Source organism: Paramisgurnus dabryanus, chromosome 8 (assembly GCF_030506205.2).
Source record: "Paramisgurnus dabryanus chromosome 8, PD_genome_1.1, whole genome shotgun sequence".
NCBI classification, from domain to species: Eukaryota; Metazoa; Chordata; class Actinopteri; order Cypriniformes; family Cobitidae; genus Paramisgurnus; species Paramisgurnus dabryanus.
This window is the reverse complement of record NC_133344.1, coordinates 21486797-21504608: the sequence shown is the minus strand read 5'-3', so window position 1 is coordinate 21504608 and position 17812 is coordinate 21486797. Positions and strand designations below refer to the sequence as shown.

At 40.6% G+C, this 17812-nt stretch overlaps 1 protein-coding gene across 2 annotated transcripts; it reads right to left on the bottom strand.

The window, feature by feature from the left end:
• Positions 1 to 2905: 2905 nt before the first annotated feature.
• LOC135770977 (cytochrome P450 2M1-like) lies at positions 2906 to 17557 on the bottom strand. 2 transcript variants are annotated; one of them, XM_073815604.1, is made up of 9 exons: positions 17292 to 17557; positions 16320 to 16482; positions 15965 to 16114; positions 15157 to 15317; positions 13662 to 13841; positions 9582 to 9723; positions 5594 to 5781; positions 5280 to 5421; positions 2906 to 3968 (listed from the first exon to the last, which is right to left on the bottom strand). In XM_073815604.1, the coding sequence occupies exons 1-9, from the start codon at positions 17481 to 17483 to the stop codon at positions 3871 to 3873; spliced, it is 1416 nt and encodes a 471-aa protein (XP_073671705.1). In that variant the 5' UTR covers positions 17484 to 17557; the 3' UTR covers positions 2906 to 3870. The 2 variants fall into 2 exon arrangements, with proteins under 2 accessions (XP_073671705.1, XP_065137036.1); XM_065280964.2 differs by having other exon boundaries at positions 2909 to 4055; positions 17292 to 17555.
• Positions 17558 to 17812: the final 255 nt, after the last annotated feature.

Here is a 17812-nt window from a genome sequence, read left to right as displayed (position 1 = left end):
ACCATTACAGAAAATTCTAATAGTTTCCATTAAAATACCAATAGGAACCATTAGCTTTTACCATTAAAAGTGTTTTGGGCCATATTCCATTAGAACCAATAAAATTCCCAATAAAATCAATAGAATTTCTGTGATGGTGTCTATTGTTTTTTTCAGCAGGGATGTTTTTTCTGTGATTATTAATATGTCTATGCAGATTTTAAGATACAGCTGTTGATTATAGATTTTGAGCTTGTTAAAATGTTGTGATTTTGCAATGCATCGTTGGGTCTAAAGCAGTGGTTCTCAAACTGTGGGCCGTGAGATGGTGCCAGGGGGGCCCCAGTTTTATGACATTTTATAAAATACATTCATTTATCATGAATTATGTGTAATTAAACGCCCCCCAAAATAAGGCTACTAAGCAACAGCACTACTTTGTATAACTTAATATGTTTGGTTTAATTAAAATGTTAAATTTTAGAACAGTTTTTTGTCATAAATTTTATTTGGGGGGGCGCGAAGGAATGCACCATACACAAGGGGGGCCGCACACGGAAAAAGTTTGAGAACCACTGGTCTAAAGGATTGGAAAACAAAACTTGCATGGGCATCTTGCATGCAGCCTACTTGTATGCTAAGGTACCTGTTAAGAATTAACTTTTTTATCAATATAATCAATATAATATTGATTTTACATTTCATCTTTGATATCATTTTGAGTTTTAATATTATTTAATATTTAATATTTTTTACGATTATTACTGTAAATGATACATTTTTAAGAAAATAATTATTTATTTGAGAATTTAAAAGTATTTAAAGTTCTCCACAATTGTTTAGACAATAAGTGAAATCACTGAAATTCTGCTACCCCGAAGGCCAAATTTTGTAATATTACAACATTTCTATAAAAACTTAGTAGTAGTATACATTTTTATATATATTTCTGCATTAGAGGCCTCCTATAACACCATATAAAAGGTGAAAAACGTCATTGTGTGGGTATTTTGGTGGATTGAATTTCCGTGATTTAGGAATGTATAAGATGGTCATTTCTTTCCAAACCCTTAAAAAATTCTTAATGGAATAGACATTTGCTGGCCAAAACTGTACAATAAATTCTGTAATAATATTATATAAATATAATATTTGCTTATAGTACCACTATAAAAGTTTTGTTTTAACCCATGGTGAATAAATAAAGAACAGAATCAACCGTTTTATTTTTTCCTTGGTCTTACAGTCATTTTACTGTGAAAAATATCCCTGTTCAGTACAATTTTGCCAAGTTTCTAGAAGCAGCATGATGTTTAGTTGAGGATGTGAATGGTGCTGAGAGCAGAATGGTCCACGCGTGAGTCACATTCGTGACGCAGCAGAGAGGAGGCGTAGAATGCAATTACCCATATAAACACCAGCAGTGTAGATTTAACACGTGATTTTGCTGTGTAGTTACACGAGTAAGTATGGTAGCACAAAATAAAATGTGGCGAATTTTTAAGCGGATAAAATGAGAACTATATTGTATGGCGGAAAAGCAATTTGCAGCACTTTGGCCTCAGGCGCAGTAATATTGGCTGAAGTTTGAGAGAGAGGGGGAGGAGTCAGGAGTGATGATATTACTGCGCGCTGAGGTTGAAGTGCTGCAAACGAACTCATACCTCTCTAGGCATAGATATGTATAAAGGCTAGATGTCTCGTCCGCGCTGCTGGCCAATTGAGTGGAACGTCCGCATTTTGGCGGCCATCTTACCACAGGACGCTCGCTAACTCGTAGTATTGCGTTTTAATGATGCAGGTACTTTAAAATGACAATAACTTGCTTAATTTTTTTACCAATTTTAAAACGGTTTGGTTTGTTATAAACGTCAAATATGTACCTATGACACTCCATACCTATACTAAAAATAAATAAAAAAATTCATGAAACATGTTAAAGCATCCAGAATTATAGCCACGTTAATAACGTTTGTAAAAAAAACCAAACCGTTTGAAAATCGGAAGAAAATTGAGCAAGTTATGGTCATTTAAAAGTACCTGCACCATTAAACTCAATGCTACGAGTGAGCGAGCGCCCTGTGGTAAGATGGCCGCCAGGTGATGCCGTTATGGACTCGGCCGTAAGACATCTAGCCTTTATACATATCTATGCCTCTAGGTATTAGATGTCTTTGTGGGGGTGTTGTTGTATCATTTTTATGTAGCCTAGGGAGCAACAAGGTCTGCATGCTTAAGGTATTCTCTTAAACAACAGAAAATCTAATTCCTTTATGGCTCTGCATGGCCAGCCAATAGTAATATCCCCTTTCATGTAATGCCATGACAGATACCAAGCTGTGATCTGTGTTTCTACATAAGTATTTGGGTTTGCTAAACGGATTAGCAGGTAACTTGGAAACCGTTTCTTTCCTAAATTTTCCGTCCTCACGAGAGAACAAACGTCATCGGAACAACAGATACTTAATATTTGGAAAAAAAATTAAATGATTGTGTTTTTATATAAAATCTATTTTTATACCTCTTAGTCTCTTTATTTGTTAAAATCACATCATTGGATTATTTCTGTTGTTCTACATTCTTCTTGAATAAATAAACGGGGGAGTGAAAATAGTCTTTGCACAAAGGTAATTTTATCCCTGGCAAATAAAAAGAACATGTTATGTCATATCTTAAAAGCTTCCAAGATGTTGGAGGTGTCTCATTCCATTAATGGACATCTAAAGCCGAACTTCATTTTCTGAATCACATCTCTCACATTGCATTTTAAAAGCACTGGTGGTCATGTGTGAATTTGTGATGGTAAATATATTGGCAAATATCACTGTCGTGAGGTCATTTTAATACGTAAACAAACATTATTATTGATGGGACACACGTTACTCTTCTTGTTTTGTAATCTTTGGTAAGGATTCAGTGTGAGGGTTACTGTGCTGTCTTAGATATTGAGATATATTATCAATGTAAAACAGTAGCTCATGATTATCCCAAAGCATTCCACACATGCTTTAGCACACCTGTTGCCACATTCACAACTAAAGAAACATAAAAAGTATAGGAAGGCTGCCAAAAAAGTTCACCCGTGACTGTTAACTGGCTGGACCGTATGTTTTGTTGTAATTGACAGAAAACATTTGTGCAATAAGTCAGTTTTGGGCATATTTATTTATTTCATTAAAGGCATCAAACAGAGTGTGTTGATTGTTTTTTTCCTTATTGATTTTTGGATCTGTTGTGTGTGCCAAAAGATTTACTAATATGCAGACGTACAGAATTGCTTGTAGAAGACTATAAAAAATACTGTAAAAATCTCCAATGTCATAAAAAATTGTTGAACAAAGTTGTTATATATTTTATGAAAATAATAAATTTATGTGTTCAATAAATGTGTTTAAAACAAAACAACAAAGTAAATTATAAAATGCATTTAAAGGGGACATTTTGCAAGAATTTTTAAAGATGTAAAATAAATCTTTAGTGTTCCGAGAGTACATATGTCAATTTCTCACTTAAAATACTATAGATGTTTTATATCATGTATTAAAAAAATGTCTTTATAAATGCAAATGAGCTGATGAAATGCAAAAATTCAATGAACAATTTTTTCAAATGATTGCAGAGAATGATTTTCCAAAACGAAGTTACTGGGTTGTTCTTTTTCATATTTTCAAGGTTGATAGGGGTCCAATTATAGCACTTAAACATATTTTATGATATGTCCCCTTTAAATTACAACATAATTCTTATAGTAACATTTGTGTTATTACATAATATTATTGAGGTTATGATAACAATGTAAAATATGGAAAAAATGTAAATAAAGAAATTACAGGTAATCTCTATCCTACACTCATTTTGGTGATAAATCCTGGATGTGGACTTTTGCACCCTCTATGTCCTAGGAATAGCATGGCACTCGTATATGCGGGGCATTCGGCCAAAACTGCAGTTGGTGGGGGTTGTGTCAAGCTCTTCTGGTGGCACTGTGGCTTTGAAGGTGAAGCGTTGTAGCAGAGTAGTGAAGATTAGAAAAAATTCTGTCCGGGCCAGAGCCTCACCCAGACACGCTCGCTTACCTGTAAGTAAAAATACTCTTCACATCAGAAAATTGTATTTACATTTTTTTCTCAGTCACTTTGGTACGTTTCTCAGTGCAGAATCGAAATTCTCAAAACTACCTGTTCAATCTTTACATTGTGTCCCTTATGCACATCAAAAAAGCAGTTTATGCACTTTATCAGTTGCTCATGTCTTGTTGATCAAAATGTATTATAATGGGTATCTGTGGAATAGTCTCACCCCCCACAACATTTAGGCATTAGATCAAGTTTTTACATGCAAAATGGTTGAACAAGTTGTCATAATACAGGGTTTGGTCAAACATATTTCTATACGTTTCCATGACATTTTTTTTTCTAAATTTGTCCTGAATTGGTGAATTGCTCACAGGTGAATCTTGACTTTCTCTAACAGACAGAAACGTCCCCAGCAAGCAAAAAAGTCAACAGGTGTTCAAGGTGTTTGCTTTCATTTCTTGTTCTAAAAGTAAACGCATCAACGATCGTCTATTCTTAGGCTATGGTAAGATGTCTATTAGACTTTCACTTTCTTAGGGCACTGCATGTACAGTTTCCCTAAGGAGATTGTCATATGTTCACATTTCCACTTTTGTTTTGTTTTTCACTTGTGCTATGCAGTGCTGTCTTTTCCTTTCTGTAATCGCAATGACATGCTCTGTCAACGAATTACAGTACAAACAGTAAAAGCGTAAATGTAAATCTTGTCCAGTCCCTTGCAACTAAGGTGTAACCTACAATTTGCAATAACTGTCATCAAAACTTTAGCCATAGTTTACATCAGAATATCCATCCAGAGTAAACAGTTATATTGACAACATGACTAAACAACTTAACCGTATTATCCGTACACAATGACACAAGGACTTATCATTCTGATAGCACTGACATGTTCATTGAAACAAATATTTACTTTTGAGAGATAAACTAAAGATTTTGAGCAACAGACTGGCTTTTGCAGCTAATCCATGGTGTTTTGCTATTTGTATGAATTGCTTTGAGGAATGCAAATGTCAAGGATGATTCGAGAAATGAATCAAAGCGAATGAGAAAAACTGTAAATGCTCTTTCAAAAAAACATTGGTTCCGCAATGTTATTTGTCAATGCAATTATTTAACACAAGCATGCACCTAAATGTGTATCGAAATAGCAATTATCATTTTATAAAAATTTTATAACATTTTTATTTTTGTAACACTAAGCACAAACAACAACAAGCTCACCCATGCCGAATGCAACAAATGCGTCGTTCTTCTTAAATCTTTCATTTTCATCCAGGAAGTTCTCTGGATCAAAGGAGCTTGGGTTCTTCCAGAGTTTTGGGTCAGAAAGCACAGAGGATAACAGTGGATAAACCACAGTTCCCTAAAGATAGATAGATAGATAGATAGATAGATAGATAGATAGATAGATAGATAGATAGATAGATAGATAGATAGATAGATAGATAGATAGATAGATAGATAGATAGATAGATCGTGAGGGTATATGCACTGACAATGTTCACTGGCAAATTTTCATAGTGTCAACCTTATACCTTAGGAATGACATAGCCATTATATTTAGTGTCACACATCATCTGGTGAGGGACAGCGATGGGTGTGAGATCCATGTAGCGCTGCACCTCGTGGAGAACAGAATCTGTATACTGCAGGTTATGCCTGTCTTCAATGGAAGGCCAACGGGCCTGTCCTACAACCCCATCAATTTCCCGTTGAACACGCTCTGTACAGAACAAATGACAGATGTAGTGCCAGTCAAATTCATGAAATGTAGCTAGCATCAACCAATACATCAGCTTGCACATTAACATTAGGGCTTGGTTAATTTATTGGAATCTATTACTTGTTTCTTAGAAGTGTTTTATATTGTAGCCTTTCTTGAAAGTCATTTCAAGGTCTAGTTTCAGCACATTATCATACTATGTTTAAAAAAAGAAGAACTCTATCTGACATGCATTTCTCTTTTCAATACAGTTCAGTTCGCATTGAGTCTGTAGCTGACGCTATGTGGCAAACTCCTGTTTACTCCACAATTGAAGCCTATTGTTTAACTTCTGTGTAAACCACAGACTATCGCGTTTGAGCTCGCCGAAATGGGTGGGACTATGCCCTACATAAGTCAGGGGCAAATGCCACACAGTATCATTTTGTCCTTTAGGGCAATAACCTAGCTGTTCTGAAGATGCAGCCTTTGCACGGCATCGAAGAAGCCCTGCAGCTGAACGAATCTCCAAGCGAACTTCCATGCCGCTATTTCAGAAAGAGATTAATTTCCTGAATTAAAGAGCTAAGCGTGTTGTTATAATGTCACTCAGGCACTGTGGCTCATCCAGAGCCCCCCTGCCCTTCAAAGATTTCCACTTCGAGTGCGTCACCTGCCTGATCCCTGCCCAAGCTGGGACAGTGTTCAATGGTTCTGGCTGCCCCCACTGCGAACATCTTCCTCTCGCTGTGCTGCATACCCAAATTGTCATCTTCCATGGCACCACTTTCTGTGCTCCCCTACCCAACCCTCTCGCACCGAGATGGAAGAAACAGCGGAGCCCTGAACGGTAATCTGATGGTGATTACGCCGGCCCAACATGTTTCCCCCTTTAGCTCTGCTGCCGCCGATCCTCGCCAGGATCATGGAGGACAGATGCCCAGTGCTCCTGATCATTCCTCTATGGTAGAACCAGCCGTGGTTCCCCAATCTGACCCACAGATTTCTCATGTCATTTTATGTATTGTTTTCTCATAGTTTTTTCCTACTTTTCAAAGGTTGGATACGTCAACAAGGTCCTTCCAAGACCATTCGGGTTCCAAGTGGTTTCTCTGCTTGCTCTCCCCTCTGCAGACAAAAAAGGCACTTTAAGTCCATTATAAGCACGGTGTGAAGAGAAAATGTTCCCCAAACATCATTTACTGACGCAACCCAAAGTGAACCATATCGAAAGGGAACGATAAAGTTACTGGAAACCTGGGGAAAGATAAATAGGTTACACAGATAACAGCCACAGTGGCCGCAACCCATAAGACAGGAGAGTAGGAAAGGAATACAGCCACTGTGGCCATGGGGGTATAATGGGGGCTCGTGGTAGAGTTCAGGAGAGACAGGGGCCACTGGGCTGAGTTCAGGTGAGCCAGTGAGTGCTGGACTGAGTTCAGCTCTAGCTCCAGCTCTGCGCAGAGTTCAGGGTAGTGTAGGAGCTCTTGGCATAGTTCATGAGGATGTTTGGGTGTTGGGCAGAGTTCCGGAGTGTGCTCTTCACTAAAGTCAGGAGAATGAATACGCACGTCGCAATGACCTGGAGAGCGAGTGTGCATCTCTTGGGGAGCCAAGATAACGAGTGTGCACCTCGCGGGGAATTTGAGAGAGAGTGTGGCACTCTGATAAGCAACATGGCAACATTCAGGTGAGGTGCAGGACAAAGGGACAGTCTAAGAGTGAGCTGGAGCACTGGATAGGTTTCGGGTTGGAACTGGATACTTTCTAATTAAATCGTTGGCAATCTCAACTTCGAAAATAGAGCCAGTGGATTGGAGGACAAAATTTAGAAAATCCAGGTAAACGAGGTAAACAAACAAGCTTGCGTGTAGCAATGCGAAGCCAAGGATCATCCATTCCCAACCGAAAGCATGCATTTAGCTTGGTGTCGTCCCAGCTCACCATTTGTATGAGGTCCACAAAAACCTCAGTATAGTGTTTCAGAGGCCGTCCAATCTGCCTTACAGGAAAAAAGAGGTGGTCCTCTGGAGATTCCATTGTTAAGTCCTGTATTCTGTCATGGTGCGTGCTGGAAGGAAACGAAGCAGAGACTCATATTCGATAAACTTAATTAACAATGACTAGGAATAACACCACACTACATGACAATAAACAATACCGGACAAAGGACAGGGGAAAACAGAAGAACTTCTATAATGTAACTTATATTATGGACCTGATGAGGGTAATGGCTGGCAGGTGATGATGATAACAAGATGAGGAGCAAGTGCGGGAGAGAGAGGGATTCTGGGAACTGGAGTCCACAGGGTGATGACAAGGGAAATAAAGGGAAAACAGGCAGGCAGACATTCTGATGACGCAAGAGTTGCAACTATGGCAGCTGATGAAATTGTTTTAAATACGTGTTTAATACACTTAATGTTCAGTTACTTTCCTCTGCCGTCTAAAATAAAAGATAACACATCTGTAAAAGACGTTACTTAGACCCATGGTGCGATTTGTCTCTTTAATACATGTACGTTGTGGTTTATATCATGTTGCTGCTGATTGGGCTGGCATTTTTGACACACCCACCAAAAAAGAGAAAACATATCTCAAATCAGTTGCACAACGGTGCACACCATTTCCAGGAAGCATGTCGTTTAACTCGGAAACAAAATGCTGTGCACCAGTTTGGCCCTGTCCCAAATGGCACACTTCGAACTTGTGGTCCTCGTCAGAGTCCACACTTTGATGACATAATGTAGTCCAGACTTTAGGGACCCTTGATGTGAGTCCACGTGGGTGCACCGGAGTCGTATTTTGGGACAGACTCGAGCATCACACCGGAAATAGGTAGAGAAGTTGCCCGTCAGTGTGAACTGTTCCCTTCCATCGTCTGATTAGTCTGATTGCCCTTTCCCAAGGACTTCTGGGTTGGTAAAGTGCGCAAAGCCTGCTGCAGTGCGGGCTTCGCTGAAGACCGCATCAAGGGGGCAAAGGAGGCGCTGATGAGCACACTTCAAAGCGTAAAAATGACAGATGGGACACCCTACGGACTCATAGACCTTAGCGAGAACGCGCAATTTAAGGCCACGAGACCGAAAGTCCACATGAAGTGCGCCATTTGGGACAGGGCCTTTGAGCTTGAACGTGCCATAGCTGTACTATACTTTCGGTGTATTTTGATTGACAGAGGTGTCGTCCAATCAGCAGTAACTATTCCATACGTATAATATACCTACATTTAATGGTTTGTAGGTTTTTGGTTGCAAAAAGCCCACGAGGGGGCAACACAACAATGAAACATGAAATAACGGCACTGACTAGACAAGAAACATACTGATGAAAACTATAACTGAATAAACACGATAAACTACAAGACATGACTCGATTCAACACAACGATCCAGCACATGACAAGAGACAAGAGGAGATAAATAGGGAACTTAACAAGGATGACACAGGTGCAAGGAATGAACTAATAATGAATAATTAACAGGGAGAACAAGGGGGCGGGACTAGAGACGAGACACCAGAGGCCATGCCACACTTAACAAGGCATGAACCTCCACATGAAACAAGAGACTGTCAGAACTCTGCCACCACAATAAAACATAAATATACTGTAAAACAGACTCTCGTGGCAGAATCCTGACAGTAGGAGCCTGGGTTATTGTTAACATTTTTTACAATACATTAAGGCTTTAAAAGTTACTGAAATGTTAAAATAAATTTCTGTTTTAATTGGATAAAATAGTTTTTTATCTGACCAAATCGAATTTAATTATATTCGCAAACCAAAAGCGGTTCATCATGAAAGATTCATACCCCTACCTTGAATATCTGGATGCTTCATCATAAGAAGCAGAGCCTGTCTGATGGTGGATGATGTGGTTTCTGTACCAGCACTAAAAAAGTTCCATATCAGTGACACAATGTTTTCAACATTATATTCTGTGTCAGGATTGTTTTTTTCCTGCAAAAGAGAGCAGCATAAACTACTGTAGGTCTATAAAGAGTTAAATCTCAGACAACCATGACAAGAAAATGCATTTATTTGTGGAATGCTGCAAAAATGATCTTTAAACTGAAGATCTGAATTTACAATGAAAGACATGTTAGAGATAGATGACTCCAAATTTCCCCTTAAAACTTCTCAGGCTATGCAAACAAGAGCAGAGAAGATCCAACTAGGTTTATGTTTTTATAGGCTGAGCAGAAAAAAAGACAACACCATTTAAAGAGGTCCTTTAGCGGTCAAACCAGATTATACTGAGTCTTAACAGTGTTTCAGTAATTAATTTGTGAGGAGACATTGATGAAACAACCAGGATTCCTTTACCTGTTAAAGTTACTTAACAATGTATAATAGAGAACAGTAATGGTGAAATATCATTTCTAAAGTTTCATAGAAATGTATGCATTGTTAAGGAACGGGGAAAACATGGACATACGTCTCAGTTACGGATGTAACCCTCGTTCCCTGAAGGAGGGAACGGAGACGTCACGTTGTGACCGACGAATTGGGAATTGGGAACTCGCTTAGAGAGACCAATCTGCTTCGAATACTACTAAAACGCCAATGAACTTGGCATTGAGATATTTGCATAATGCTGGCGCCGCCCGCCAGGTGCGTATATAAGCAGCAGGTGCAAATATGGAAATTAGCTTCTTTTTCGCTGAGAAAGCCGGAAGAAAGTGACCGGCAGTTAACAGCAGGGAGCAACACCTGTGGCGACGGGACGTGACATCTCTGTTCCCTCCTTCAGGGAACAAGGTTACATCCGTAACCGAGACGTTACCTTTCAGTCGGTCACTACGACTTCACGTCGTGACCGACGAATTGGGAAATCCTTACCAAAACGCCACTAGGAGCTGACCTCTTCCAGTGTCTGCCAAAAGCCCTCCGGTTCCAATTAAGGAGGTGGAGAAATAGTATAGGGCAGGAGGCCGGGCACTAGATGTTCCTTTAACCCCACAGTAGTGCCAGCGACTGGGAAGCGCTCTATCTGAGCGGGATAGGGGTGCTGCGGAAGCCACCGCCCCTCTTAAGGGTTAATGGTGGGCGAAAGACAACCTTAGTTGATAAAGGACAGCCGTGGCTGTGTAAGCAAAGCAGTGCTCTGCTAAGGGAAACGTGGGCTGGTAGGATTAACCCCACGGAAAATACTCACAAGGGAACCCCGCTTAAGGGTCGCAATGTGGAGCCCGAGCCAGACACGTATGTTCACGAGGATACAGCTAGTGAGAGACTGACAGCCAATGCTCTGCAACATAGGCTGCCAAGGCAGCGGAGGAAGAACAAATTAAACCATTATGCATTTTTGTTCTGAAGGCCTTCCATACTGACACTATTGTGAAGCATCAGTCGGAGGCTGCAAGCCGACATGCAAGTCTGCTCTCCGTGCGTCTGAGGAAAGAACACAAGAGGATACAGGCTCGATACGAACACTGTAAAATCTAATGAACGTATTAGGTGTCGCCCAACCAGCAGCTCTGCAGATGTCTGTTAGCGAGGAACCACGAGCGAGAGCCCAAGTTGAGGCAACACTCCGTGTGGAGTGCGCTCTCAAATTAAATGACCAAGGGATACCCTGCAGATTGTAAGACAGGGCGATAGTATCAACTATCCAATGAGACATCCTCTGCTTAGGGACAGCTTTCCCTCTCTGCTGACCACCGTAACAAACAAAGAGCTGGTCTGAGGTCCTGAGGCTTTGCGTGCGATCCACTTAGAGTTGCAGTGCGCATACGGGGCACAACAAAGCCATGGTTGGGTCTGCCTCCTCCGGGGGCAGCGCTTGCAAGCTCACCACCTGATCTGTGAAGGGAGTGGTAACTTTGGGCACGTACCCTGGCCTGGGTCTAAGTGTTACGCTCGAGACAGCAGGACCAATCTGAAGGCACAAATCATCAACAGAGAATGCATCTCCCGCAGCCAGCTATGTGCCAACGCATCCAGGCTGAGGCTGCCCTCGGTTAGTGAATAGAATAGGCGACAGTGAGTATCGTCCAGCGACACAAACAGATCTATCTGCGCACGACTGAACTTCTTCCAAATCAGCTGAACCGTCTGGGGGTGGAGTCGCCATTCGCCGGGGCGCACAGCTCGGGAAAGCGTGTCTGCCACTGTATTGAGCGAGCCCGGGATGTAAATGGCACGAAGGGACCTCAGATACTTCTGACTCCAAAGGAGGATATGAAGGGGCGAGATGCGACAGGTGACGAGAGCTCAAACCGACTTGACGTTTGATATACGCAATGGTCACAGTGTACTAGTACATCCTTCCCTCGCAGCTCCATAGCGAAGCGTACAAGTCCCAGATATACAGCCCACAACTCGTGGCAATTGATATGCCAGTGCAGCTGGGGTGCTGTCCACATGGTCAGATGCATCTGTGTGGACAACAACATGCCGAGAGACCTGTCTCATGGGCACACCAGCCCTGAGAAACATGGGGTCTGACCACGGGGGGAATGTTAGGCGACAAGCAGGTGTAATTGTTACACGGTGGATGCCGGCACGCCACGCTCTCCTCGGGACTCGATCGTGAAGCCAACGCTGAAGCGGTCGCATATGGAGCAGCCTGAGCAGTATCACAGCCGGCGGAACAGAAACAAAACGAAACCAAAGATTCTCCACCCGGCCCTCCTCCCTGGGAGGGAGCGGTGCGTTCACCGTCTCCCGAAGAGAGATCCCATCCAAATCCAGACCTCCGTTTGCCACGGAAAGCGGGTGGGGCCGGCGGGGCGGGCTGTCAAGGCTGTTCCCCCTCCGTGGTCTGGATGACGTCCTGGGGGGGCGGAGGCAGCCGCCGCAGGGCACCCACGGCGAGGAGCAGACGGGCCGTCCGGCGCCAGGGGGCGAGATGCAGGTCGCTAGCGCCGGGGCATGATCTGGGCGATCGTTTCCGTCTGCTTCTGGGCTGCGGAGAACTGCTGGGCAAAGGACTCCACCGACTCGCCGAAGAGACCGGTCTGGGATACTGGAGCGTCTAGGAACTTGTTCTTATCCGCGTCCGACATATCCGCTAGACACAGCCATAGGTGGCGTTCTTGGACCACCAGCGTGGACATGGCACGACCAATCGCCTGTGCTGTCACCTTCGTAGCACGAAGAGCCAGATCAGAGGAAGCCCGGAGTTCCGAAAGGACAGGCGAATCGTGTCCTCCCTCGTGATGATCCCTCAAGGCCTTCGCTTGATGAACCTGCAGCAACGCCATGGCATGCAGGGCTGAAGCCGCCTCTCCGCATGCCTGGTGGGCAGCGCCCGTTAAACCGGACGACTGTCTGCAAGCACGGGACATGCCCTCGCAGTGAGAACACTTACCCTCAGCAAATGCTGCCTCCGCATGCTCGATGCCCAAACATGAGAGACAACACTCGTGACCGTCCTTCGGACCCATGTACTTTCCGCACCCAAGATCCCAAGGACGAAAAGCCATGCTGAAAAGGACGCTGATCTCCAAACATATGAGAGAGTGGCTGCCTTTAACAAGGCACAAAGCTCTCCGTATTACTCTTTTAGGGAAATTCACTCAGATGCTCAGTTGATGATGCGCATAGGGAAAGGCAACGCACACACCAAACTCAAAACAAAAAAGATGCAGAGCCGTGGAATACTGCGAGTGTCCGCTGTGGTACTGCCAGTCCATCTCACTTCAGCAATCGATCCCAACAGAGTAGAGTAGCTTCTCAGTAGCAAATACTGCCGGCTTTCGAAGCGATAAAAAGCAGCTAATTTCCATATTTGCACCTGCTGCTTATATACTCACCTGGCGGGGCGGCGCCAGCATTATGCAAATATCTCAATGCCAAGTTCATTGGCGTTTTAGTAGTATTCGAAGCAGATTGGTCTCTCTAAGCGAGTTCCCAATTCCCAATTCGTGAAAGGGAACAACACAATTATTTACCTCTTCCATTTTCAACACAAACGCCTCAATGAAGTCCTTTGGGCATGAGGCATCCTCCACATTATTTATTCGGGCCTTGGTCTCAGAAATACAGTATTCTCTGGCCTTTTTCAAGTCTCTGAATAGCTCATGGTGTTTACCTGGGAAAAGACTGACTAGCCTAGGAAAAATATTATAGATCTGCAAAGATAAGAAAAAGCTATATTAGATTGTTGTACGAATGTTTTATATAATATGAATAAATTAATTAGTAACAATACAAATAAGGTTGTATTTGTTAATATTCGTAAAACACTACATTAACTTACCTGAACTAACATTAAATAATTAAAATTTTCAATTTTTATTGTATTTAAATGTTGTTCCCCCACATTTAAATATTTGATATCTTTTCATATAACCCTGTATATTCTTTATTGTTATCCTTGTATGACTAATGAAGCAACGATAACTGCCATTTGTCTTAGCTTGCATTTAATAAATTGAAACTAAGTTGTGACATTTCCTTTGGTGATACATAAAAGCTCAACATGGGAAGATCAGTCGAGGTCAAGAAGTTCGACCATTTTCAATCTCCTCGTTTGCACCATACAACTGTCTGAGCATGATTATTTCTGTATCCGTATCCTGACTTTTTTGAGACATGTTTGCTCAATAGCTGCTCATGCGATTATTCTAGACATTATCTAACGTCTATCAGGTGACGAGTGCTTCTTTTCTGTACCTTAAGTCTGTCTAATAAACTTTGGTCTATGTTTGAACTGCATCTCAGTGTCAGTGTCTGTCATGGTCCCTGATATACAGTACTGTATATATCAGAACTCTCTGCTGCTCAGTTCAGACCTCCAGATTACGAAACATATTCCTAGACCTGGCTAGAAGTCACATTCTAACACCCCATAATGGGTAAATATTGGAAATTGCCCCATGCTTGATTAAATATTACCCAATGTTGGGTTATTGTTATGAAACCATGTAGTTGGGTTAAAACAACCCAGCATTGAGTCAATTTTAACCCAGTTGTGTGTTCTGTCCATTATTTACCCAAATTATCCCAGCAATTTTTACAGTGCATTTATTAAACTTTGTTAATGTTAGGTAGCCTAATGTTATTACAATTGTTCATGTGTTCATTGTGCATTAACTAATTCTAATAGTTACAACTTACAACTTTTTTTCAAAGTGTAGTAAATGTTACATTTAATATAAATTAAGATTAATTGCTTTAGAAGTATTGTTCATAGTCAGTTCAGGTTAGCTACAGCAACTAATGCTAGTGTTACCTTGGATTTTACTTGGGGTCGACTTACAATCGTTGTGAGTGAACTTAAAATCTATCTTATCTATTTTAGATTTTGTGTGGACTTATTTATATTTATTATATATTATATTTATTATTATACTTTATAAAATTCATTTTAAGTTCAATAATGTTTTAGTTCTTGCTTTAAGAAAAAAATAAATAGCTTTTACGTAAAATGATTTGTTAACATACCTGTCCAAGGGGGCTACTGAGCATGATGAAGTAATTATTTACTGTCCGAAGCAAAAACTTAAATTGTGGATCTTCAAATTCAAACCTATGACCAAAGACAATGCTGCAGATCACATTGGCCACAGCATTAGACACCATGTCTGCAGGGTTGAATGCAAGACCTTTAAGAGATATCCAAAGGCAAAAGCTCAGAGATCGAGTCAAATTAGCACTGAGTATTCTGTAATATGAGATTAAAAGCTGACAAGTGGTTTAACTGCTGAAGTGAAAGTGTTAAAATTAAAGGTTTAAAGTTTCAATCATCAGTTGAGACCGTACACAGTTAAAGAAAGAAAACTTTTATCTGCTAAATTAAAATTCATAAAGTAGGAGAGAGGCCGCTCCAGTGTGGGCACAATGAAGAACACACGCGCCGAAACGCGCTTGTGCAAATAAAGTATTTATGCGCATAGTGCTGCCTCTCCACTTTCTGAATTTTGATTATCTGTGCCAGGCCAGCAGTTTTATTATATGTGCATTGAGTGAAGCCTGCTCCTATCTTCATTTATCATCATCTGCTAAATTAAAACCACAGTCATTTAGTAAAATGGTTGACATTAGGTAGCATACATGATTTAGGACAGGTTCTTCTGCTTCTTAGCAGGCCTAGCATGCATATTCTTGTAATACCAAAAAACTGATTGTTTTTTATTCTAACCTATGGTGCATCAATTGTTTTGGTTTTTGCAACTTAAACACAACCTATATTACAACCATATGAGTAACATAACAACCTTGACACACAAGAAAACAGATCAAATAATTATACCTTTATATTTGTTCATCATTTTCACAAGATTCTTAGCCTCGTCTTGGACTTTATCCTCAATGCTCCTTCGGCCCATCCCAAAGTTCTTTAGGGTCATGAGTGAGAACCTGCGCATCTCCCTCCACCTGTGTCCATTGGTGGATAAAACGCCTGTGCAAAGGGACAATGTTCAATGTAGTTTCAATGTTGTACATTTTTAGCATATTTTAAATTTCGAATGAACTACACATTTCTGTTCTACTTATTTTTCATACTTATAAATCACAGTATCTTCTCATTCTAACTAGGAAAAAATTTAGCTATATTAGTCATTAAAAAAAAAAAATTAGGCACAGAAAAAAGGCACCAAACCCACCATATCCAAGTGTGGCCTTCATGATCATGGGATAGTTGAGCCTTCCACTGAATTCCTCACTGAGACCAATCATGGTATCTTTAAGGGCTTGATATCCAGAAATGATCACCACAGGAGTGGTCGACAACCAGATGGTAACCACAGAGCCGTACTTTTCACTGAGCTGAGAACAAAAGGAGTTATGAGGTGTTGACTTCATAAAATACAAGCTTTGCATTTAAATTACATATACAGTTCAAATTCAAATTTCTCAAATTAGGATTACATTTAAAATGTATCCAACAAAACCCCAAATTTAGTTGACATCCCATTTTGCTGTAATGGACTATACTGCCAGCATTGTTGTGTTCATGTTTTTGTTTTATACAGCGTAAATACAGATATTACTTTTTATTCAAATGTGTAGTATAGCTTTAAGTTATTATTTTGTCTGCAATTTAGAGATTGGAAAAAAGTAAAAGCACAATTTATCTTTGTATTTGAGCAACATCAATACAATAAGCATTAGCTTTTTTATTCTTGTGAGCTCTCTGGGGTGCACAAATCCCAGAATGGTGACACCCACCTAGTAACTGCGCAGTGGTGTAATATTATAAAAGACATTTACAACATACATCCCAAAAACTGAACAAAAATGAAGTTCAAATAGCAGTGAGTAACATATACATTTTTATGACAGTTGTTTTTGAGTGATTTAAATCTATACAAGCCAAGGTTATTGTACAGTAGGTCTGTAAGTAAACAAAGCTTCCCACGTGTACAGCAGCCATGTATAGATAAAAACTGGGTGAGAGGACACAATGAACTCTACAACAGATTGTCCTCAATACATCAATTTGTGTTGTGCCACAAATATGAATTTTCTCATTTTTATTTAAACATGTTAATCCTTTGAAATCGAACTTTATTTATTTACCTAGTATCTTAAAATTAAATTAAAAAATGTTTTACATTAATACATTGACTACTAACCTCAAGATAATATTTGTATGCTTGCTTCCCATCAAACTGAAATATATTCCCAACCAGTGGTAAGGGACGTGGTCCTGGAGGCAAGTGTTTGAAATTACTCTGCTTTCCTCGACTCTTCCACAACAATAACAGAAACAATACAGCCATTACAATAGATAATACATTTGTCTTCAATGCTAAAAAAATATCCATGTCTGATGGTGAATGCACAGCTGCTCAGTATGGTGTTGGTTGCTCTTATGTAATTGTAACTGTATATATGCAGTACATAAGCCATGCCCACCTGTGGAGCAAAAAACAGCAGTTTTGCGCATTGGCTTTCCAGCAGGACTGTGGGACAGAGCAGAGGAGGAGCCATCCTTACATTTTTGCCGTTTTATAGTTTTATGGCTATTTTTAAGTGCATACTGTATAATGATCCCTATATACTGTAATCATCAATCACGTAAGTAAAATGTCTAAAATATTTTTTTCTGTGATCATCTCTAACATGATGCCCGCGGCCACCAGGTTGTCAACAC